A 23,904-nucleotide genomic window follows, 5' to 3' on the forward strand; every position below is an offset into this window, starting at 1 on the left:
TTCTGGAGGTTCTGCCATAGAGTGAAAATTTGGTCGGTGGTGGATTTGCCTCCAACAAACCCAGCTTGGTAGCTGCCGACAAAATTTGTAGCAAGGGGCGCAAGTCTGCAGAAAAGGATCTGGGACAGGATCTTGTAGGCGGCATTAAGGACTAAGGAGCAATCCAGCCTGTCGTCCTTTTTGTAGACTGGGTGAATAACACCCAGCTTCCACTCCTCCGGTATTTCCTCCTGCTTCCAGACTTTTACGATCAGCTGATGCATTTCAAAGGTAAGCCTCTCCAGCCCCATCTTAACGAGCTCGGCCGCGAGTCCATCGCTGCCAGCAGACTTATTGCTCTTAAGCTGGCGCTAGCAATCTCATCCAAATATGGCGGGGCACCTCGTCATCGGCGCCAATACTGTCGCTGTTGTTACTGCTGTGCTGCTGCTGTCGTGGTTGCCTTGTACTACCACTTGAGCCAGCCTCTCCTGCCTCTGCTCCATTCAGATGTCCTTCTTAGTAGCACTTTCACTTCTTTCGATCACCTCCCGCTCGTTCGTCAAGAAATTTCCTTCCGCATCCAGGCTCATTGCGGTGTTAGAGGCAAACCCGCTCCGTGCCTCCTTCAATCTCCTGTAGAACAAGCTGGTGTCCTTCAACTGCTCTTCTTTTTAATTCTTTCATGTATTAATTTATAAAATTGATAAAATGCAATAAAAAAAATATTTATTTGTATCAATTTTCAATCAATAGAATTTACGAATAATTAAACATATTTCAAAATAGGAAAGGTAACACATATGCTTTCGCTAACTAAAATCAACTAAAATCAATAACTTGCCGATTCTAATTGTATAGAGGTGGATGAAAATAATATGTTTTTAGAGGACCAGGGAGCTGGACTCTGAAGCCGAAGCGCGACTCAACCTCGCAGTTTAAGTTATTCAGCATATATCATCTTTTCGTAAAGGCATAAAGTGCATGACCATTTGACATGCCAACCGGAGGTCCGATTAGTGTAGAAAACCAACAGAAAAATTGGCATCACCAATTAAACTGTTTCTAATTCTTACTTCTACATAATTTAACACGCCTTGCCATTTTTTTCGTTGTAAGTAAAATGAAATGTATTTTTGTTCTATTTACTCCGTAAAATAATTCAAAATTTGATGTTTCATGCATGCAACTAATAGGAAATGGAATTACTCCACGAATAAATATGGATTCTAGTAAACTTAAGCCCTTTCGTTGTTTTTTGCCCCTAATTTTTCTACGGCCCTTTGCGTGAAATTATTAGCTAATCACTGAAAAGAATATAATTAATTTTTTGATAAGAGATGATATCTACTAGTTGGGGAGTTCAATTAACCTTCAGTTAGTGCACATTTCATAATTTATTTGCATGTTTTCAAAGAAAAACAATTGAAAAAACACAATTTTCCGCACCAAAAAAACATTGTGTGTCTCAGTTCTTGCTTTCATATATTATTTTAAGAAGTAAACTACATTTCTAAAAGCGTTATTATCTCGAAATGATGTCGTATAGCTCACACAGTTTTTTCCTTACTACGTTGCTTGATTTGTAGTCAGCAATCAATAATAACAGAGCTACAAAGAATTGACTAGAAACCAAAATACACCTTTTTCTCCTGATGTGTTTCTTGAAAATGGGATTGATTCTGCTGTGCAATTGCTATTACGCAAGTTATACGATAATGTCTACCAAAAGCACAATTTGCATGTATCAAATAACAATTATCAATGTTGCGTGAACTCGATATTACCGTCCGAATATGATTGATTTTCAGGGCAAATATCCAACATTTCCTCGTATAGCGTATCATACGGCCATCACATACACGGCGCACGGCATTTAATTCACATCTGTGTTAGCTAGCATGGGTTCAAGCCTAGAATGGACCGTTGACTGGATTTACTATCCGGCTGCGTGGTAATGAATTAAATCTCGAAAAAAGAAATTAGCTAGCCTGCCACTTGTTAACGATAATAAGCCTGTGCATGCTCAGATGAGTTGCCTGTTCTGGCTCATTAAACCTTGAAGTTATAAAGTTTCAACACACTCCAAAATATATAGGAAATGCATGCGGTAAAAGCATTTACTTAGGAATGAATGTTGAACTAGCTGAACATACTCTCAAAACTATAAAAGCTGCAAACAACTTCTTTTGCAGAAGAACATTACACCTATGCATTACACTAAAATCGAACACAACACTACCGCGTACAGCAGTACCACTATGTAATACTTAGCTATTAATAAGATTTGGTGTCAAAGAAACGCTTTACTAAGCGCTATGCGTGTTTTTCGAACAAAAAGCAGCTAACAGGTTTTCAGTTCAGTTCGGTGCTAACCTCCGCCGGTGATTGGTTCATCTGCTCTGGTTCATTTAGACGGGTGCTCTGTAAGAGGATAAATGAAGTTATTAAAAAAAACCTCATCACAAAAACAATTTGCACGCAAACACACGCTTACCTCCCGATGAAGCTTCTCCATTTCTTCCTTTGTGGCGCGCTTGAAGAACCCGGCTCGATACAAACCGTACGAAATCGCAACGAGCAGCAACAGCCCCCCGAGCGCGGATACAATGTACACCCAAATGGGTGTGCTGCCATCGGAATAGCGGTACACCACCGTGAAGGGATTGCTGCGCACCTGCCGGAAGGTGACACCGTCCGGATCGCCCTCCTTGTGCACGTCGGCTAGCATCGTCAGTGCAAAGATGTCTTCCCGCTCGAGGAACGCCTCACCGATGGCGTCCAGGTCGAGCTGGAAGTGCAGCGTTATCACGATCGGCACGTTCGTCGGACGGAAGATGTCTACCGCTACGTTCAGCCGGGCACACTCGATCAACGAATCCTCCACGGCACAGTTGAAGAACAGTGTGCGATTGCCGGGCAGTGCTTGCACGATGGCTTCATTCACCTTCGACAAGCTGCGACGGGTTCGCGAATGGCTGGTTAGCTGGCCGGTGTACCGGTTGTAGGTGGACTCCGGGGCACCATCCAGGTTCCGGCGCCGTCGATGCATACCCACCGAGCTTGGATCATAGCCGTGCGGTTGGTTTTCGCCCGGATATCCGACCATTCCACCGCCACCGCCCGAAAGGAGATCAAAGTCGCTCGGTAAGCGATGCAGCTCCTCGACGTCTACAACCGGTGGAAGGATATGGTCCTGCTCGATCGGATTGGGCAACAGAATGGTTTCGTTCTGGGTCCAGGTGTAGTCGAGCGTTTTGTAGCTGTAGTAGCCCGCTACAGCGATGTTGTTAAGGTTGATAATCTGAAACGATCGGCCAGCGCTGGGCTTGTGATACACCAGCGGCACGTCCAGCGTAAAGCCCAACCGACGGAACGTGCTGGGACCGTTGCTGTGGACCTGAATTTCGTACGTGATATTAAGCAGACCACTTTGCTGCTCCAGGAACACCTCAGAGGTGGACGTTTTCCTAGAGTGATGAATGGGGAAAGTGGAAACGAAATCAATTATTATTACAATGCCCACGATAGTGTTGTCAGATCTCCAACAACTCACCCTATAATTTCGATGTCGCTAAACTCTTGCAGTGTCAGCACCTGCTCTAGGAAGTTGTCCTCCTGCGCCGACTCTTCGCTGGAGCTCAGTGCTTCGGCCCGTATTTCGGCACTGCTGCCCTCCAGCTTCGTCATGTCTAGGATAAGCGTGTACCGGGAGGTGTGCGATGACCGCAGCGGCAAACCATTGTTCAGATCGCACAGCACATTAACTCCCTCGACGGTAATCGTTTGCTGACATTCCGACGTCAATTTAGCCAGTGTCAAGCGGGCCGGCGTAAGTGTTACGTTTAGCTGTGGCAAATAGGCATTCTCGCCCGCATTGTACACCTCAAACTCTATCGTCGCTTTCTTCGAACTGCCGAGCACGTACACGGGCGATATGTCTAGCCACCGAGCGGACAGACGCAAATCCGATACACATACCTCTCCCTGGCAGCCCGTTTTGAACGAGATCTTCTGGATGAGTCGGTTCGGGACGGTCGGGTCGAGCAGCGCACACTCGGCACAGAATCCAGCGTCCGTATCGGCGGGCAGCTGGCGCACCAGCTCATACGACAGCTCGACCAGCACAGGCTTATAGATGCTGGCCGCTGTGGCCTTCAGCCGAACGTCGATGCGCCGGCATTCGTTCGAGCCGGTAACGGTGATGGTTTCGTTTCGCTTGTTGCCACCCACGCCGGGAAGCGTAACGCGTCCAACCTGTGCATCGACGCTCAGCTCGTAATTGAGCTGTACATCAAACTGCTGGCCAGTGGCGAATATTGCATTCATACAGATCGACAAATCGAACGTAGTGTCCTCTAGCGTTAGCTCGCGCTTGGATGAGGTGACGTCCACATCGATCTTTACCACCGGGTACGTTCGGTACACGTACACCTTTTCATCGTTCGGTGAGCCGACGGCGAGATCATTGTAACCATTCGCATCGATATCGCTACCACGGGACAGGGCAAAGCCGAACATGGGCTGGGGAGAGAGCAACTCGTTCGCCGGTGCTGTTAATCGCTGACTCGGTTTTGACTGCAAACCATCAACCGACCCGAGGAAAATGTACACGGCACCATTTCCCTCGAACGGGGCTCCAACAGCAATATCTGGAAGTGGAGAGGGAAGATTAGGTGGATTTAGTGGTTGCAACCGCAAATTCGCTGTGCTTTGCACCTCCCCCTGCTTACCATTGTATCCGTCCATGTTGATGTCACCGATCTTGGCGAGGCTCGTGCCGAAACGCCCGGCCACTTCCTGGCTGCCGGAAAGTTTCCCCTGCAGCTGGAAGTTCAGTTCCCCTTCGTTCCAGTACACGTACACGACGCCGTTGTCATGGTCGCCGAAACGGCTATGCATCGGTGCCGCGATTGCTAGATCGGCAAATCCATCGCCGTTGAAATCTTCGGCCAGCAGTGCGTACCCAAAGTATTCGCCCTGCTGTTGCCCGGGAAACGTGTAGTGCACCTTGATTTGCGTTTCCAAAAACGAGTCAGCATTGATGATGTCAAATATGAACACGTCTCCCACCTGGCCGCTGGACTGTGGGGCACTGGCCACGTACAGAATCTTCTTGTCCCCGCGAAAGTCGCCCGACCCGACTGCATACCCGAAGTAGGAATCGTCCTGAACGGCGCTAAAGTACGGATTCGGTACGTCGCTAACGTATTGAATGATCTGCCGCTTGTGCCGATTCGTTGGACGATGCTGGGCAGACCAATCGTCACGTCGACTAAGGCCGCCCGCATCACTGACGCGCCGTCTGTAGCGCACCACCGTGCCGCGCCAGTTGAACACACCCGGCGCTCCGATCAGTATCTCCTCCCCGTCGTCGGTCACGTGCACACTGATGCCCTGCTCGCCGTACATGTAGTTGTAGTACTGTCCGTACGCATCCTTGTGCAGTTGTTTGTCTAGAAGTGTATTGATGCAACCCCATTAATTCAGAATGTGCTTCACGCGTCCGTTTGGATCGACCTTACCTTTAGCACGCAGCGGTATGATCTTGCGGATCTCCTTCGGCTCCTGCTCCTGCTCAGTGCCGTCGGTGACGTAGCAAATACCGTGCAGCAGATAGTAGTCGACCAGCTCGCTGATGGTTTTCGGCGCACACACCACAAACCGGTCACCATCGGTTCCATGGCCATCCATGGCCGCGCCCAGCATCTGAAAGTCTTTCTTTTCCGAATTGTACGCAAAGTCCGACTGTTCCGCTTTCGTGTTGCCGGCCTTGTCGAAGTAGTACGGCGCACATTCGCCGTCTGTAAAGTGGCACCGATAGATGGCACCAGTTTCGTTCACTTTCCGCTGCGTTGCCAAATCCGACTGGGCTCTCGGTGCGCCGACAATCACACTGTGGAGATGGGAAGGTTTTGTCAAATACTTCAAAGTACAAAAACGATGCTTTATTCTTATTTATAATTTTATTTATTTTTGAGCAATATTGATGTTGCACTTTAGTTATGCAATTGTTTTGTTTTTTGGCAATGACCGAATAGTGTACCCACGGGAACGCACTTATTTATATAGAAACATTAATACAGGTTATTAATGCACCAAAGGTTAAAGTGGAAATTGCTCGAATTTTGTTATACATTTTATGATTTTATCCAGGTGTGGCATTCTTTGTTTGCATACGAGCTTGTAACGAAACCGTTCTGTTAAAGGGCAAAAGTGTTGCTTTATGAAGTTGTCTCAATTAGCGTGACAGCTCTAATTCTCGGCGGGAAATGCAGCACCGAAAATGGAAACGAAGATCCAAACCAGCGTACAAATTCCCAAAAGGAATCAGCAGAGAAAGAATCAGCAGTAGGGGAGCACTGTGAATCAGCAACTGCTGAGGTAAATACCAGTAGGAATCGTTGCGCATTGCATGTTACGCTTCTGTTTGGGGAAAATTTCAGTACCGTGTGTCAGAAATGGAACAAAAAACATACATTTCATAATATGATCGCAATTTAATTTCCCTTTTACATTTATAACCAAAGCGACTGCCTTAATCAAACATATCGGCAATCGGTTAGCATGGTATGGCAATGTTATACTGTGAACGTTTGAATGTAAGCATGCAAATATGGCAACAGTTATTGTGACGTCGTATAAGAATTCACGATGTGACATCTTATAAAATTTCTAAGACCTATAAGACTTCTTTTTTAAGCTCTAATTCGTATCCCTATTCCAAATAGAGATATGTTAAATAGGTCAACAGAAGGCAGAATCGATTCGAATCCTAAATATGGCAGATTATTTTGAGAAATAAAAAAATACGTACAAATATATGTACTTCATATACCACGTACCAGACAAATGTTTGATGAACAAACAGTCCAATAAGATTTACATTATAAAAGATTACGATTTAAACTTGTAACAATCCAGTCATGTCAAGCAGCGCTTAAAAGGGTTGTTGTAACCATTGTTTATTCCATGGCCTTCCAACTCCTTCAAGTGCGATTTTTTATGCCATATTTACATTACGGAAGCGTGTGACATCCTTTACGTGCCATTCGATGGCCATTTATTCACCTTCAGGTATACGGAACAGTTACGTTAATGACCGTCTCTCTTCACGACAAACAAAGACATTACCGCTCATTCAAAGCCGCCTTTTAAATTTCACTTTCACCGCAGTCATCCTTCACGACTTTACAACTTACCCGCCTGGGCGCAGATTAAGCGAATATCCAAAGTATGAACTTCGACCTTTTTCCATATGCAGCTGCAGGTTGGGCTCTCCGAACACGTAGTTCGGCACTGGCGATAAGTTGAACGTATCGCCATCGCCGGCAAGCAGCAGCAGCAGCAGCAGCAGCAGCAGCATCACGATCTGTCCAACACCAAGGGTCACCCTCTGTTGGGATGACTTCATTGTTGAGAACTGTTGTTGATCTTCTTTTATCTCACTTGCACACACACAAACACACGCACAGTCCTGCTCAAAAGCTCTTTCCTTAATCTTGAAAATGTCTTAAATACACTCGCGCGCCTTTGAGTGCTAAACGATGGTTTTGGTGCCGATGCCGATTCAATGAACTTTGGTTTCGTTTGATGATAATTCTTCCACCGGTTTGAAGCTCTCCGTTTGGCATGCGTCTGGTTTCACATCGCTGCGAGGATGAGGAGGGGAATAGAAAACAAAAAACGTTTAATGAACTCGCTGCTACCCGTTGCGGTCCATCGGGCGGGCCTGCCTACATCTTATTCCGATCTACCGGCGAATGGTGTGCCTGCCGCTTTGCTCCACGTAGATACACGGTTCCGTTCCATTAGCAAAGGGCTCTGTGGAGCATTAACAAACAAAACTGCCGGTGCCTCTGACACACAACCCCTCCCATGATTATCGCTTCCCAAAAACACATCTCCCGATGACAGCGGCGGCTGGGGCTAGTGTGTTGCTGTGGTTGCTTAGTTTTCTGTCACAGTAATTTCTTTTTGAATGGCTTCATTTTGTCGCCCTAATTGAACTATCGCGCTGTCCCGGTTGATGAGAGGAAACAACAACAACAACAAAAAAAGCAAAAAAAGGCTACGAAACGAAACACACGTTTTTCCCGTGTCCGTTTACGCAGTAGCAGTAGTGTGGCGTAGCCGGTAGGTGAATCACGCAATCGCAACGTAGAGAGAGACAGCGCCGCGCACACACAGTGTGACACATTCGTTCCGAGAGCATATCGGAAGGTATTGCTAAGGTCCGTTCCAAACGATCGGTTCAGCTTCCAAGCGCCGATCGCTTCGGTAATTTCGATGAGTCACGTGGAGTGTGGAGGGTGACTGCTCAATGCGCAGGAATTGCGGTCATTTTGCAGGGGAGCAGTGGGCAAAGCAGTAGCAACACAAAAAAAGGACAAAACAAAAACAAAATAAAGTCCCTTCCCGGAAGCGTTGGTTGCCGCATTTGACTTGAGAGCGCGATCATTCCACGAAAAAAGGGACTCCACAAAAACCCACGTTTTGGCTGAAACGGAACCGCGCACGAGAGTAAATACGGCACGAATTTCATTTCTTTTGCACCTGACGTCATTCTATCTATTGGCTGCCGGAATTGGTGTTGGTAGGTATATTTACTCACTTTTCACTTCATTTATTGAAACACCGAACGAAGCACAGCATATAACCGGAACCACACCTTGCTGGACCTCTTGCAGCACTGCACTTCGACGTGCAAAATGAGTCAAATGATATCAGAGTACACTTGTTAGTTAAAAGGGGAGAACTGACGGCACTGACAGTGTATCACCAAATACCATGATAAGACCACACCACTTTACCACCGGATAACGCAAACACAGCTTGTGATAGCGCGCGCGCGAGCCCGAACACTTTACACTCCGATACGCAGACAATCTCGATGTTGATGATGGTGGTAATGATGATGACGATGATGGCGCGCCGGACAAGCCTTAGCGAGTGGCTCACCAACTTCAGAAGAAAAGGAGCAGCGTGCTGTGTGTCGCTCACGTCCGCACCCGTCGAGTTCGCCGATCCGTATGACCAAACAACGTTTACGCGCGTGTTTAGCGTGCTCTGTTAGCCACACAAACTCTATTCGGGAACTCACCCCAACCGGCACTACCCGCCAAAGGGGACGCGCAAATTATACGCAACGTGCTGCACACACAATCCATGCTGACGGCCGGTCTGGGATTTCTTGTTTGGTGCCCCGCGTACAGCATTTCACGCTCTGACGTCATTAAAAGCACTCACCTTGATGAGGAACTATGTAGCGAAAAAGCGTGGTGAGAGCTTTTGTTTACTACTGTTGGGGAGCTGAGCCTTCTGCGCTGCGGGGTGGTTTAGCGGGTTTATAAATTAAGGTGCATTCCACTGATGAATCACTCGCGGTAACAGGAACGATCGAGCTGGAGACAAATTTGCATTGATATCGGACGGACATGATGGGAGCGCCTGATGGTGGTGAACATCTTCAGCAGGGTACAAAGTATGTGTGTCGTGACGTGGTAGTTTGGCTTTGTACAGAAAATTCACTTGGATTTATTTGCAATAAGACATTTGCATAAGCATAAGACGATTTGAGTAATAAAAAAGAACATGTGAAAGGATCTAAACAATTTCAAACAACAAAACAGATCATTATTTGATTTTTTTTTCAAGCATTCGTGTTACTCTTACCTTACACGAGCTTTTCTATCCGAAAAGCACTCAGGAATCCCGACCACCTGTGTCTTATGTATGAAGGTAGATTTATTTGTTGTATCTTTAATTGTCATGGGTTCAATCCCCAAACAGACCGTGCCGCCATACGTAGGATTGACTATCCTGCTATGGGGGGAAATCAATTAGTCACTGAAAGCCAAGCCCACAAGAGGGTACAGGCAGGCCTTGACCGACATCGGTTGTTGAGCCAGAGAAGAAGAATCTTTAATTGTATTCATTTTATATTAAGTATACATATATGTGTAAATTGTGTTACTAAAAATAACCTAAAAAGTTTATAAGTAGGTACAAAAATCACGAAGGGAATCCGAATGACTGCTTCGTACAGAATGCACTCAAGGGAGAACATGACCATATGTGTATTATTATGATAAAGATAATTATCCTGTAACGTTTAGATAAAATTGCGTACCAATTAAAACTCGAATCAGTGTAAATTATTACCATACAAACCATATAATCATATGAATATGTAAACAATCTTGCTTAAATAGCGTATTGATCTGCCCTCTGTCAGCTGTTTCCGTGGTGTAGTGGTTATCACATCCGCCTAACACGCGGAAGGCCCCCGGTTCGATCCCGGGCGGAAACAGAGAAGTTTTTTGGTAACGATTTTTTTTGTAGTTTGATGTGCATTGACATTGATTTTACGCGAACCTTATTTTGTGTGCCCAATTATATTACTTTATTCTATTGTCTATATATTTCTTTCAATTTGCTCAGCAAACAGCGTGCAGTAAACATAAGCAAACACACATCACGCATTTTAACAATACATCTTCAGCTTTTATTATGCTTTTCCATGCTGCCTCCCCTTCCGGCAGATTTCCGCAGCACACATACGCACAAGCACTCGACGCAGGCAAGCTGTTGCTGTTCCGTGCCTGATCGCAACGTTGCTTGCGCCTTTGCTCTCTTCTTCGTCTCTCTGTGTGTGTGTTGTGTATGTTCTGTTTCTGCTTTTCTACAAGCTTTCTCTTTACGTACAACTCGTTCCTTCACTACTATTATCGTCATCACGTTCGCTTAACTTTTCCCTTCTCTTCTTCCGCTGTCACATCGGAACTAAATTTGCTACTATTTCTTATCACTTCTATTACGCAGGAAATACACGTTCACGATTTGAATTGTTTTGTTTTTGTTTTGTTGTTTTGTTTCTCCCTTCATTTTCCATCCGCAACCACAACACGTTACCCTATCTTCTCGTTACCCCACTCCACCCGCGTGAGCATTCTTGTTTTCGTTCTCTTTCCCCATCCTATAGGTCCCTTTGCCGCCCATGTTCGAATTGATCATCTTCTAACGTAATAAAATAATCCCGATCAGTTTCGTTTTCCCGCTTCCCTTTCCCGTACTAAGCCAATATCATCGTACATGCGTCGAAATTTTACATCCATAGTTTTTCTTCCTCTGTTTGATTAGTGTTTGCTTTTGTGTTCATCCTTGTATAGCATGTATGTTTGGATTACTAATTACTTTGTATGCACCTTTGTTACTTTCTGCACACTACTACCTTAAACGATGATCAATAAAATCATACAACTGTTTTCACATATTTTAGGCGAGTGGGAGAGGGTTTTTTAGTCTTGATTTTGTTCGAAACAATCGTACGCGGACTCGTAGAGTATGAACAGTGGGGTGGTGACAACGCGGGTGATGTTGGTTGTTGAAGGGAAAGCAACATGTGGCTCTTCCGGAAATGCGGGGAGAGCAAACGTTCGCTTTGGGTTAGAGGAGCTGACACAGATGAACAAACAATAAACATTTGTGAGATTTTGATTTACATACACACTCGGTTCGCTCGAAGCAGCAACAGTAGAGCTTCACCATCGTAATGCTAACGCTCCAGCGCGCTCCAAGAAGAGACGAGTGGGCCGGTTGCTGTAACCAGTTGATAACTTCGATCAGTTGCCTCCTTCCTACACATTCTAGAGTGGTGATGCGGGTTCTTCTAGTGAGTTGCATTCCATGTAGCCCTACTAGTAGTACAGCAATGGCCTCTTCTAGTCTGGTTTTGCATTGCTTATTGGCTTACTGGGGAATTTATTGAGGTGGACGACATGGATGTGTATGAGATGATGATATTGTGCTCATTATGTCGAGAAGTTGAAAGTATAGAAGTTTAAATCGTCCGTTGACGCTTTTGGTAAACCTGAATACGCTCAAACTGGCAAAGATTTGTTTGTGTTTAGTATGAGTTTTAGTTAGTGGTAAGTTTTTGCAATAATAGCACAACAGGTTGCATGTTTACTCTTCAAACTGCTATGTTCACGAAACATATACATATACGTATATATCTATACTTTCTTCCTCCTCCATTCCTTCTACCATTCTTACAATCTACCGAAACAGTACAAACACACACGCACCTCACATTCTCTCTATTCGCTGGTAGTTTACCTTCTCGTGACTCCCCTCTCTTCCGGTTAAGGATTCATTTTCAAATACATTTGCTTAAACTAACCTAAACAGAAGAGAACAAAGTATAATAATTTCTTTTTGCCTAAGTTAGTCATTTGATTCCAATTCTTAGCGGTACCGTTCGGCCACCGCACCGTGTACACCGATTCGTTTCTGTTTTATCTACCTTTGCTGCTTGCAACGTAACTGTCTATCGCTTCCAACCCGTGCCTTACACACATTCCGTCGTCCGGCTGCTTCCTCTAGGGTATAGTATTTTTGTAGCTCTTTTGTAAAGTAATATTTATACCACCATCTATAGGTTTCATTTTATTTATATATATACTTTTGTATTTACTTTTAATAACTACAACCACATTTGCTTTTGCCGTATTCCATTCACTATCGACTTGCTCTTCAGTTTCTGCATTATGTGTCTTCCATTTGTCCGCCCTTTTCAAACGAATAACTCTCACTCAGCTGCTGTCATGTGATTTCAAACAATTATTTTCTTCGCTACGATAACAAAAAAAAAAACAATAATATTATATATCTGGCTCTAACCTTTATCTCATTCTGAAACTCTTTTCTATTCGGCGGAATTTCTCAAATGGTAGCAAATCGGACACAACACACGCGTGTATCGTTAGTTCAGTGAAATGAAAACTTCTCCTTCGTGATAAGAAAACAAGAGCTAAAACTGGTACCGAAAAACGCTACACTCCCGCACGTTTGGAATAGAAACAATAACAGCGAACGATATGTGTGTGTGTTTGTGTAGAATTGTGGCAATAAATGGACTGGTACGTATTTTCTCTCAAACTGTTCACCGTGCGCGTTCACCTCGAGCGAAATACAAAATATCACCATCCGTACAGCGCCATCTATTGCTCGGTGTTAGCGTTTGTGTTCACTCATGAACCTTCGTGACGCAAGGCGTTTGCGTTCACTTCGTGCTCGGGTCAGCGGTAGTGCGTAGTTGTCATACATCTTACGGACACGTTTTTAATTTGGTCAGTCAAATGAGATTTTTTATATACTCGTTGCAGATGTGCATCATGTTTCCTGCACGATACTATGTTCTCCCTTCTATCTAATATTTCCCCTTAAAACTGTACCATATTTTGGATAACCGTCGTTCGGATCAATCCATGTGGGTGTGGGCATCAGGAAGTAAACCACGATCAAATAAGGCAGTCATTGGAAACAAAGGAGTAAAACCAGAAAGCATAATTAAACCGGATCGATGGATTGATTATTCATCAATAAAAAAAACATAACACTAATCATATCTCGATTGCTAATACACTATTATTCCCCACACTCTATCCCTCTCTCTCTATCTCTCTAATAATAACATTTACCGAAATTCGCTGCTTCCTAATAATACAAAAGCGCCACAACACAACGGCGCTACTCTCGGGGCTACATGACGTCGCGTTTGCGTGTCTGCTCGAGTGGTTTTGTGAACGACGAATCTTTGCAAAGCTTTTGAAGCCGACTGGAACACTAATGACGCTTGAACTTTGGAAACTGGGTGTTGCTGGCGGGGGCTATTCCTCTATCTGTGCACCAGGAATTGTGTCAATACTAAAACAAACTACGCACCCGCATCCACTACTATCAGCACACAGACACTCCATAGGAGATGAAAAACATGCATAGAATATAGACCCCACCGTTGCGTCGCACACGCGCTAACGGATTTCGCGCTAATCCTACGGGAAATACGAACAACCAAATAACAACAACACTTTGCTATTCGGTGCCATTCTCTCGGTGTCGTTATTGGTTCCTCGCTTCCAATCGCACTGGGCGCGTGTGGTGCACCCGCAACATGCCGAACTGTTGTCAACGGTCAACATGACACAATGTACACAACATATCAGATCAATCGCCTCCAATCGATGATTCAACGTTCACTTGCTCTCTCTCTCGCTCTCCGCCCCTCTATGTAGCTGCATATGGTCCGCCGGCACGTCCCGCAGTCATAATACACACCAGCCATGGCCGTTCCGGAGCAGCACCTGTGTCATCTCTTCGTCGTCGTGATGGTGGTTACAGTATACAACAACTCGTGGAACAACATCTACTGGAACCGCCTTTGCTCTTTTGTCGCTGGTCTACAAAGCAAAAAAGAAACATGTCGATTAGCATATCGTACGCATTCACACCGGGGGGATACACTCTTACCCTGTGAGTTTGGCTCGGGTAAATTATCACGCGGTACCAAGTGCATCACGGTTGTTTTGCCTAATGGTAGCCCCAGCGCCCCTAACGTTACGTTGCAGTGTAGAAAGCGTCCCTGGTATATTAGTCTTAAGATTTCGGCCTTGGCTACCGCTTCCGCTTCCCAATCTGTAAAATGAGAGAAAATATTTAACAATGGGAATTATTAAAAACATTACATTTTTATCTGGAATAATACACGACTCCGAATGAATACGATTGCACGGCGAAAGGTTCATCCGATGTTCATGTTAGTCAAACATTTGAAGTGATACATGTGTGCTGCGTTGCGGCTACAGTACGGATTAGAAACCCTCCCTTCTCAACGGGTTCCATGGTGTAATGGTTAGCACTTTGGACTCTGAATCCAACGATCCGAGTTCAAATCTCGGTGGAACCTACTCTATCAGAATCTTTTTTTCCCACCAACACATTTATTTTCCATACCAGCGAATTGCGTCTATTTCAGCATATTTTATTTAATATCAACTACAGAGACTAGCTAAAGTTTAATGAACTTGCAATGCCATACAGATTTAAATCTAATAGAACATAAATTGGAACGATTTGGCTCAATAAATATGGCACGAAAAAATAGCCAAAACCTCATCCTCATTTTCTACCGTACAGTACACACTGCTATGTAAAACTTGGCCGAGTTGTTGTTCTCACTTCGGTCTTTGATTGTAATTAATGTAGGCAATTAATCACGACGGCGTTCCGGCCTGTTTCTGTAATGTCCCTCCAAAATGTTGTTGCTAGCTTCCTGTTCGGCCTGGAGTTCTGACTCCTCCTGCCCAAGCATCGTTGCTGAGCTATGTTTGGCTGTATATGTTATATTCGGCCATTTTCGCCCCGACAAGGAACTTTAATGTTGTTGCAACGAGGTAGTAGTAGAATGTGTTGCAGCAGGCAGTCATAAGGGCTATGGAAAATACAGGAGCGAGAAAAATGTTTTTCAGGCGCACGTGAGCGTGTACCGTAAATGGGATAACGACAAACCGTTGCGCTCTTCCCAGACTCTTTTAGCATTACTTTATATGTTCATTATAACGTTTCCAGTGTTATGTACTTCAATGCTAATGTATTATTTGGTAGTTTTTTCTGTGTTAAATGGTTAAATTTCCTGCATCGGATCAGTTTTCGTTCTGATTTACCCAAATTGTACTGAATAGCACGATTGTACTAACATTCACAGCATACACGTTAAAGATTTATTTTATCTACGCCATTTTGCTACATATTGGTGCCCCATCCAACCATCAGCCTACGTAGCAAACATGTTAAATGGTTAAATTTCCTGCATCGGATCAGTTTTCGTTCTGATTTACCCAAATTGTACTGAATAGCACGATTGTACTAACATTCACAGCATACACGTTAAAGATTTATTTTATCTACGCCATTTTGCTACATATTGGTGCCCCATCCAACCATCAGCCTACGTAGCAAACATGTGCCTTAACACCATTCGATTTCCGCGTTGCTCTTCATTTCCCTCCCGCAAAGACATATTAGCAAAGGCACACTCCCATTACAAATGTATGAAGGGACCGTTGCATTTGACACATCTTTGCTGTAAGCAGAAAATAACCCTCAAGATAAAAATGGAACAAATAAATTCAACACAAAGTGGCACCTTGAGAGTTTGGTGGAATGGATGTCGAGTGTTGCCTGCTGTTTTGTTTTGTTACTACTAAGCTTAAAGTGGATGTATCCGTTGGCGGGTTTGGCTTCATAAAAATAGGTTTACATGCTCAAAACCTACACAGTAGAAACTTTATACATGCATGAAAAATGAACTATTGTTTCGTCAATTTTTAATGGCAACCGTCACAAATGATTCCAGATGTAATAGAGCTAACTTACAGTTCCCGTGTAGAGCGTGCTTAATTTATTTCCACGTACTACGGAACGTATTGTTTGATCAATTTGTTCTTACATCAATTAACGTAAATATTGAAGAGCAAGCACAATCAATGTTCAGATCTCTTTCGTTTGATGATGTCTGTTTGAACATTGAAGTTTTGTACACATGTTCCACAAACATAATGCTATGCTAAATAATGTATATTAACAGCAAATCTATGGCATCTTTTCTATCTATGAGATAGAAAACTCAAAACCATCGTCCAGTGTGCCGGTTTGTACCGGCCAGTGTGTCGTTACAACCATCCGCATGCATGCGTTAAGTGATTTGGTGATGGTACTAGGTTTACCACCTCCAGGCAAAAGCACTCCCAAAAGTTATACCACACATCTAAACCGTGCTACTCAACGACGGCGGCTCTCGGAGGCATTGCCATTATGTATGGCCCTTTAACTTTCGCGAGAAAGTTGAAAGCATTCTCCCAAATCATAGATTTGTCTTCATTAGTGTCAAATAAAATATACGCTTCTAGTATCTAGTCTGCTGTGTTACGTAGCGTACATTGCTCTGACCGGCGAGCAGAACAACGGCGACGGGCAGGGATGAAACACCTGAAGCCATCTGCGAAACAATGTTTTGCTGCGATTGCATGTTTTGTACATATATCCATCTCTCCACCTATTATCTCATCCTCTCTCCAACACATATCACCACCACCCCAATGTATCGATCATTGATTTTGTTCGCGTGGATTGAGAGGCTCAATGCTACACCAAACAGCACCATTTCCGGGGCTTACGAACGAGGGTAGTGTAGCGATGATGCTGTTGTACTCGGAATATGTGTGTTAGTGTTGGTTGGATTTCGAGCTCAATATAGGTTGACATGCATCTCTCACTCTTTCCAACGTCGTGTGTGAAACTGTCGATCAATTGATTAGCTTTATTTGAACATTGCAACCGACATTTAAACCTCTCCATTTTTATCATTGGTGCTAATCGAAACGGGAGCATCCGCTGGATGTATCATGTTTCCTACTATGAACCTAGCACACAGCCTAGCGATACACCTACTGAATAATCTTGCAGCGGTAACTCGAGAACCTGACGTAAGCGAGAGTAAGTTTATTTCCTCGTCTCAGTTAAATTGCAAATAGGAAAAAGGACCAATATTAGCGAATAGCAGCCGTAGGAAAACACAATCCCTGTAAGTGTTGGTGTTCAACAATAAAATCAAACAAAATTCTTCAAGGTTGTATAAAGTTTCAAAGAGCTACGCATGAAAGCATCAATTAATTACAAAATACATCGTATAGACCTTACAGTATACAGAAACGAACATTTAAAATTGGTCTATTGTAGGTTAAAACTATTACAAAAAAAAATACAACACTTACCATCGGGCCAATTTTCGAATACTGTGAGTGCTATGTCGCCGGCTGAGTCCGTCTGACTGAAGAGGAATTCTTTCGTCTTGCCACTGACGAGTATTAGTCGCAGATTTATCTACAACGCGCATTGTTATGGGTAAAAAGGAAAAATGAAAAGAGAACATAAACATGTGTAGATTAGACAAAGGACAAACAAAGGACTGCCCAGAGCGTGGGCATGATATTTATATCAAATACACCATATAATGCACAATATGTCCTTACACAATGCAATGCTGGCGCGTAGAACATCAGGTTATTGTTTGCTTACTTCTAGCGTACACAGGTTGTTTGTTTAACAACAATGTTTTAAAATGCTTGGACATAAATCAATAGCGATTGCTCATTATCACAACGACAACATCAACCAACAAAATACTATCAATTACTAATGAAATAACTTAAAGCTAAAAATGGTACCATTCCCAGCGCACATTGAAACGCGCAAAAATGAAATGCAAGAAGAAATAAAAATCCAAAATAAGACATAAACCGAAAGGCAAAAGGGACAAAATGCAACACAACAATCAACACATGGGAAACGCGAAAAACAATATTTGATCATACATAAATAAACTGTAATAAAATGCCTTCTGAGCTTGGTAGGTAGTATTGGCGACCACCACATCGATGATTCCGAGCGCTGGGTTTGTCAGGATGCGATGCATAAGAACTGAAATAAACACACATAAAACCAACGGGCGAATCTGGATAACAACCACACATACTGCCGCAGCTGGTACCACCGTCGTTGAGGCAGTCGATTTCGATTATCTGTTGTTTTTGGTCGAAGCAGCATATTTCAGTGTGTTGTTATTGTTTTATTTTGTTTGCAATCCCTTCTCCCTTTGATGCTCCACAATCTACTCCATCCTCATCCCCGTTCCACGCTCGAGGGAGCATTCAAATTTTGTGGAACGCGCGTGGAATGGGAGTGGTATTTGGAGATTTTCTTACAAACACACGCGCGCAATATCGAAGCTGCTGCCACGTGCTCGAGCAGAATCTTCCGGATGCGAAAATTGGTTAATCTTGGAGCGATAGCTGTCAGTGGGAGTTTTCGCAAGAATGTTCCATCTCTTGGCAGCTTGGCGCTACGCAACGAGACAGCAAAAGCCAGGCTTTGCTTTGCGTCTTGGTTTGGTCTTTCGGTGAGCGTCGGGGAGGCCCACGCAATGAATTGTATCGGTGGCGGTTGCCCCGGGATGGACTACATGACGCAATGCATCGGTTTCATAGTTTAAACATTCCGGAAGCTTCAAAGCAACACATGATACTACTATGCAATATCAACAGAGGTCAGTGAGAGATTGCACAAACCCGTACGCATTTATCGTTTATGACGAGTTTGAGATTTTTGAAATTTCAAGCTTATTTTACATTAGCTGACGAAGTTGTGTAAGGTATACTAAACATAAGGCTGATAAATAGTATTCAAAAGTTACATGCTTGTAGTGAGAGAAATTTGTTAAATGTATACTTTATGCTAGCAACTATGTTACATCAAATTATTATTTTTTTTAATTTGATCCGCAATACTAAACAATAAAAACATATTTTACTATGTTCCAATGTTAGCATAAAAAAACAAAAACAAAAAAAAACACCAATGCGTCATAAACGTGGAAACAATAAGCTCTTTAAACTCATATAAAGAGCTCACTGGTAAAAATCAAACGATCTTCCTCTCCATGGCAGGAGAGAACTCTTGGCTAAAGTACCCTTGGTTGCTGAACGATTTAAAACCCCTCAAGAAGTACGCTCAATATTGAAAAATCCTATCGCAAACCGGGCCGGGGATGCGCGAATGGCGCTAGTTTAGAGGGTTTTTTTTCTTGTTGATTGAATCAATAGTGAAGCTTTTGCACAAGGAACGCACATACAGCAGAAGAAGAACGTAAAAACATATTCTCAAGAACCATCGACACGTTATGGCACATAACCATGACCTTAAGGTCAAGCAGTGAAAATGCTTCCCTTTCTCGACATTCTTCTATTCGCGAGGAACTGCTATGACACATCCCACGACAAAGAAAGAAGGCAAATGAGAACATTGTAATACTTCAGACAAGCTTTCTTCAAACAACAGTGGAGAGCCCATGACACAACTGTGAACGGAAAGAAAAAGATTGGCCCAAATCAAGGCGAGCGATGACGCCATACACCGCGTCCTTGACCGTCAAAACGGATTGACCTTCGATTGCGACTGTGGTTCCATACAATTGACACACTGTTGACAAAGCGGTGTAAGCATTTCATGCATATAATAACGCTTGAAAAACATAAATAAACCGTTTATTAAGATCTTATATTTATGTTGCTTTTATCAATAACTGAACAAATAATAAATAGAGTAAAAAACCAAATAAACGCAAACTATGATATCGATAAAGAAAATCAAATTAAATGTACTTAGATTGTTGTTTTAAGTAACATAAATATTATGTCAAACCAACACACTGAGGATAATCAAATTCACTCAAACTTACCTGCCTGGATAACTCTTCTGTACTTCTCTGTGAAAATCTGTGTGATCAAGTTTTATCCCAATCAACAATTTTCGCAACCAGAAGTTACGGTTTAATTCCTTTCGAGACTATCCATGATTACGGTGAGAGCGCAGGATAAGATTCAGCCTGCGTGTGCTGCTCCAATTGCAGGACAATTCAACATCATCTTCGCTTAACTCTTCGCAAGAAAAGCAACACCGCCAGCCACCTTCTCCTTTCAAGAAACGCTCAACTCCGGCCAATTCAGCAAAACCGAAGAAAGGGATTTCCGCGAAAGCACCGAGAAGCAGAAACAAGGCGGTTAGCAAACGGTTGCGACAGTTCCGCTAACACCACCAGGCAGGGACAAGGTCTGGACACTCTTTTGGCTGGCCAGTTCCAGAAGCGACAATTAGTGGATAGACAACTAGATGTCATGATTGTACAACAATGTCTTGCCACCTCCACAGCCCGGGGGGCTGCACAAACCAACCCCCCGGTAGAAGTGTGCAGCATCGCGGAAGCATGTTTCTTCTGCGAGCTTTGAAACAATCGAGAGAAACTATCGAAACTATGATGTACGGGTAGAAGCTTTTGGAAGATGGGCAAACATGCTTTTAACAAAATCATAAACACAGTCATTCATTTTGCTATGATTTTAGTAAGAGCCCGTTTGTTTCATTTCCATTAAGGTATTAAAGTTGATTTAAGCAATACGGCAAAGCCGTCCCTACTGAATAAAAAAAAAGGTATTAAAGTTTAGATAAAAAAAATTACCACCGGCACATCGAATCCGGCGCACCGATTGGTGGATAACGTTCGTGATGATGCGTAAATTACTGATCGGTTGAAATAACGTTCGTGACAAGTGTGACAAGTGTGACAGGGTGACAACAATCGTGGTGCAATAGCACAATTAAGCTGCCTAGTAGCAGATTTAACAAACATTTCCCCAAAGATCCTTGCTGATCTGGTCCACTCCACCTCACCAGGGCTGAGGTGCCAATTCCATACCTTTTTCGCGCCCTTACCACGGGCTTAAATGCGGACATAGCGGCTGCCGAAATGCTTTTCGGGTTGGTGGGACGCAACAGCGGCACCAGGTATCCGGCCGTACTCGGCACCATTGCCGGAAAGTGACCGATGCCGTTAAAAGCGAACGGTTGCAGACAGGACAGCTTGAATCCGAAGTTGGCTGCAGCAACCGCTGCCGAACTGGTCACCACGGTGGAGGTGGCCGCTGCATGATTTGATACCATCGCCGCTGCAGCAGCAGCAGCCGCCGCGGCCGCCGCCGCTGTTGATACAACCGTTGCCGATGGGCTACAGCTGGATGGTGTTGGTACGGTGGCCGGAACAACCATTACCGGGGTCGCTACGGGAGACGCGATGCTTCCCGGAGTACCACCACCACCTGGGGCTGCTGGCACCGGTGGTACTGTCGCATTGGCGCGCATACCTCCAGCCGACGGTGCGGACACACTCGAGCTGTTACTCGAGAGCAGATGCGGAATGTGAGCAAACGGACTCGTGCTGTTGCTGCAGCTGTCACTATTGTAGGTCGCATCGATCGGCTGCAGGTCCGAGTATTCCTTTTTCGGTACGACAATGCCACTGCCGAGTACGGGCAGAATTTGACGTGGTTCGGCGTGCGTCGGCGTTGGCATCACCACTAGCGGCGTTGGTTTCTCCAGCGACGACGATGGTGACGGGCGGGATGTTACTGTGACGGAGCCTCCTCCTCCGGCCGAACCGCCCGAACCACTGCCGCTGCTAGAAACGGCCGAAGATTGCGCGGCAGATGATGCCGGCGTTGAGCCACCGGCGTACTTTCGCGCGGTCGAGAGGATGTACCGCTTGCGGGTGCCTCCATTGAACATGGCCTTTACGTCTTCCCAGGCGTGAATGATCTTCTCTGGCGGACTGCCCTGCAGCTTCAGATGGCGCCGCCAGGAGTTGAAGTTGGCTGCGTCAGGCTGCACGTACTTGTCGTGCGGGCTCAGCCGGTGCGAATGGAAGATGAACTTGTTCGGCGAGAAGAACAGGCTGCAGTACGCACACTTGATGCATTTGGCACGCGACGAGTTGTAGCGCGCTGGCGAGAACGATCCCGTGCAACCCCAGGCACACTCGTGGTACACACTGAAGGCGAACCCTTCTGGTAGTGCCGGTTGCGAGCATTCGCCAAAAAACGACTTGCACAAACGCTCCGCCTCACGCCGTGTGATCATGCCGCAGCGCCGGGAGGAGGCCGGCATTGCCCCGGCCCGTCGTAGGATCTCCAGCTGCACTGGTGTACATTGGATGCAGGTGATACCGAGTGCAACGCGGCGATTGTGGATTTCGTTGTAACTAAAGTCTTTCAGCAGCGTGCTGGAAATTTGTGCCAGACAGAGCCGCTCCTGGTTCTCCACAAACAGCGAGATGATCGGTTGTCCATAGATGTATACCGTGCGGATCTGTTATGAAAGTGCGAGCATGAGTGAGTGAGTAGAGTTCGATAAATTGTTAGAAAAAAAGGAAAGACACAATATTGGAGAGAACATTTTATTATTTTTTTCCAAATTCCGACAGATACTACCTTCTTGTTCGACGCTAAATACAAACTTGATATAAATGGTCTTAAATCTACGATCATGATCATCTTTGCATCAATCGTTTAAACATTACTGTTTCTTTGTATGTTCACAATCACGATTAGCTGTTTTACAACAAAACCAAGAAGGCGCACCAAATGTTACAACACACCGCCCAGCAGATGGTAGAACGGGTCCAGCGGAAATTACTTCGAGAACCTTACAAGTGCCGATGCAGCTAGCAATCTTTTCCGCGCACTCTACAGCAACAGCAGTCAACCAACGACGTCCCGTGCAGTATGATACAAGCCTTTTTACCGTAAAGAGCAGCGTGTAACATGATACCTTCCAAACGATGAACTAATAACAAACGGAAAATATCTCTGAACGTATGGCACAGGGGTGGGAGGCAAAACCCCAGAGATCGTAATTCGAGCAGGCCCACCAGTTGGTGCCGCAGGTTCTTTCAACCGAAGATACTTTTTTTCGCCCGGGTAGGCTGTAAAATAGGGGGAGCTTCGACGTACAGTCATGATTTGTACTGTATTGGCAGGAAACCGGCACAGACCACTAAACACAGTAATAACGAATTATTTATTGAGCGTACTACCGGCGTTGGGTTTTGTGGTCTGGGTCATTGTGTTGAGCAGTACGCGAAAGCCTTTGTCGACCTTCCTTCTGCTCGCGTCCACGTTCGAAGGACATACGAAGAAAGGAAAATGAGGGGAGGTTTGACCACATGGCCATAGAACAGTCTGAAGTAGAAGAGGGGAAAAAGGAGGGGATGGGGGGATGGTTTCAGATTTGAGACTCGCACACACTTGTGAAGTATTTCAGTGGCGTTTACGCAACCAGAAGGCATGGTGCAACTTGATCACACCAACAACAGCCTAACGCCCGCTGTTTCTCTCTTTCTCCCTCTCACTCTCCCTGGGTTGCACTTGTCTTGAGGTCCCCCAAGTCAAGTACTGATTCGGGAGGTCGTGGCTAATCGGTTTTAATTAATCCCGTGGGAAAGCAATGGACAAAGTGCTGCTTCTTAGGATGACCATTTCCTAGCACGGAAGATACACAACGAGGCACGAAACGTTACAAACAAAGCTGATGGTGGTGCGTCTTAGCAGTTTGGCATTTGTGCAAGCTAATCGAATGTGCTTGACCATTGATCAATCTTGGCTGGATATTTAGCATGTATCTAGAGCTCCAAGCGTG

The 23,904-nt window shown here is 44.7% G+C and overlaps 2 protein-coding genes and 2 non-coding genes across 6 annotated transcripts in view; 2 read left to right on the forward strand and 2 right to left on the reverse strand.

Annotated features, from left to right (window-relative positions):
- Positions 1 to 688: 688 nt before the first annotated feature.
- LOC120894984 (integrin alpha-PS3-like) lies at positions 689 to 9,039 on the reverse strand. Of its 3 annotated transcripts, none has more exons than XM_040297917.1 (7): positions 8,594 to 9,039; positions 7,182 to 7,631; positions 5,505 to 5,875; positions 4,713 to 5,435; positions 3,536 to 4,631; positions 2,477 to 3,449; positions 689 to 2,403 (listed from the first exon to the last, which is right to left on the reverse strand). In XM_040297917.1, exons 2-7 carry the CDS (start codon positions 7,391 to 7,393, stop codon positions 2,335 to 2,337), a joined length of 3,444 nt encoding a protein of 1,147 aa, XP_040153851.1. In that variant the 5' UTR covers positions 7,394 to 7,631; positions 8,594 to 9,039; the 3' UTR covers positions 689 to 2,334. The 3 variants fall into 3 exon arrangements, with proteins under 3 accessions (XP_040153851.1, XP_040153853.1, XP_040153852.1); XM_040297919.1 differs by lacking the exon at positions 8,594 to 9,039 and adding an exon at positions 7,737 to 8,069; XM_040297918.1 differs by lacking the exon at positions 8,594 to 9,039 and adding an exon at positions 7,720 to 8,069.
- A 1,179-nt stretch (positions 9,040 to 10,218) lies between these two features.
- Positions 10,219 to 10,291, forward strand: Trnav-aac. The gene has a single exon. It is a non-coding gene; the product is annotated as a tRNA-Val (tRNA).
- A 170-nt stretch (positions 10,292 to 10,461) lies between these two features.
- The window catches only part of LOC120908365 (SKI family transcriptional corepressor 1), a 46,663-nt gene continuing 33,220 nt past the window's right edge, over positions 10,462 to 23,904 (reverse strand). The window contains exons 3-7 of the mRNA XM_040319288.1: positions 20,957 to 22,575; positions 20,117 to 20,153; positions 17,595 to 17,703; positions 14,293 to 14,457; positions 10,462 to 14,222 (exon numbers count right to left, since the gene is read on the reverse strand). Coding sequence (XP_040175222.1) covers positions 14,158 to 14,222; positions 14,293 to 14,457; positions 17,595 to 17,703; positions 20,117 to 20,153; positions 20,957 to 22,575 — 1,995 coding nt within the window. The 3' untranslated portion in view covers positions 10,462 to 14,157. The remainder of the gene's footprint in view (positions 14,223 to 14,292; positions 14,458 to 17,594; positions 17,704 to 20,116; positions 20,154 to 20,956; positions 22,576 to 23,904) is intronic.
- Positions 14,657 to 14,728, forward strand: Trnaq-cug. Its single transcript has one exon. It is a non-coding gene; the product is annotated as a tRNA-Gln (tRNA).

The sequence above is a fragment of the Anopheles arabiensis genome, chromosome 2 (genome assembly GCF_016920715.1).
Source record: "Anopheles arabiensis isolate DONGOLA chromosome 2, AaraD3, whole genome shotgun sequence".
Lineage (NCBI taxonomy): Eukaryota > Metazoa > Arthropoda > Insecta > Diptera > Culicidae > Anopheles > Anopheles arabiensis.

Excerpts from the sequence above, each read along its gene's own strand:
- LOC120894984 (XM_040297917.1), bottom strand. The coding sequence starts at position 7,393 with ATGAAGTCATCCCAACAGAGGGTGACCCTTGGTGTTGGACAGATCGTG. Across the intron at positions 4,632-4,712 it reads CAACATGGACGGATACAATG|ATATTGCTGTTGGAGCCCCG; the intron begins GTAAGCAGGGGG and ends CTCCACTTCCAG. Across the intron at positions 2,404-2,476 it reads TGGAGAAGCTTCATCGGGAG|AGCACCCGTCTAAATGAACC; the intron begins GTAAGCGTGTGT and ends ATCCTCTTACAG.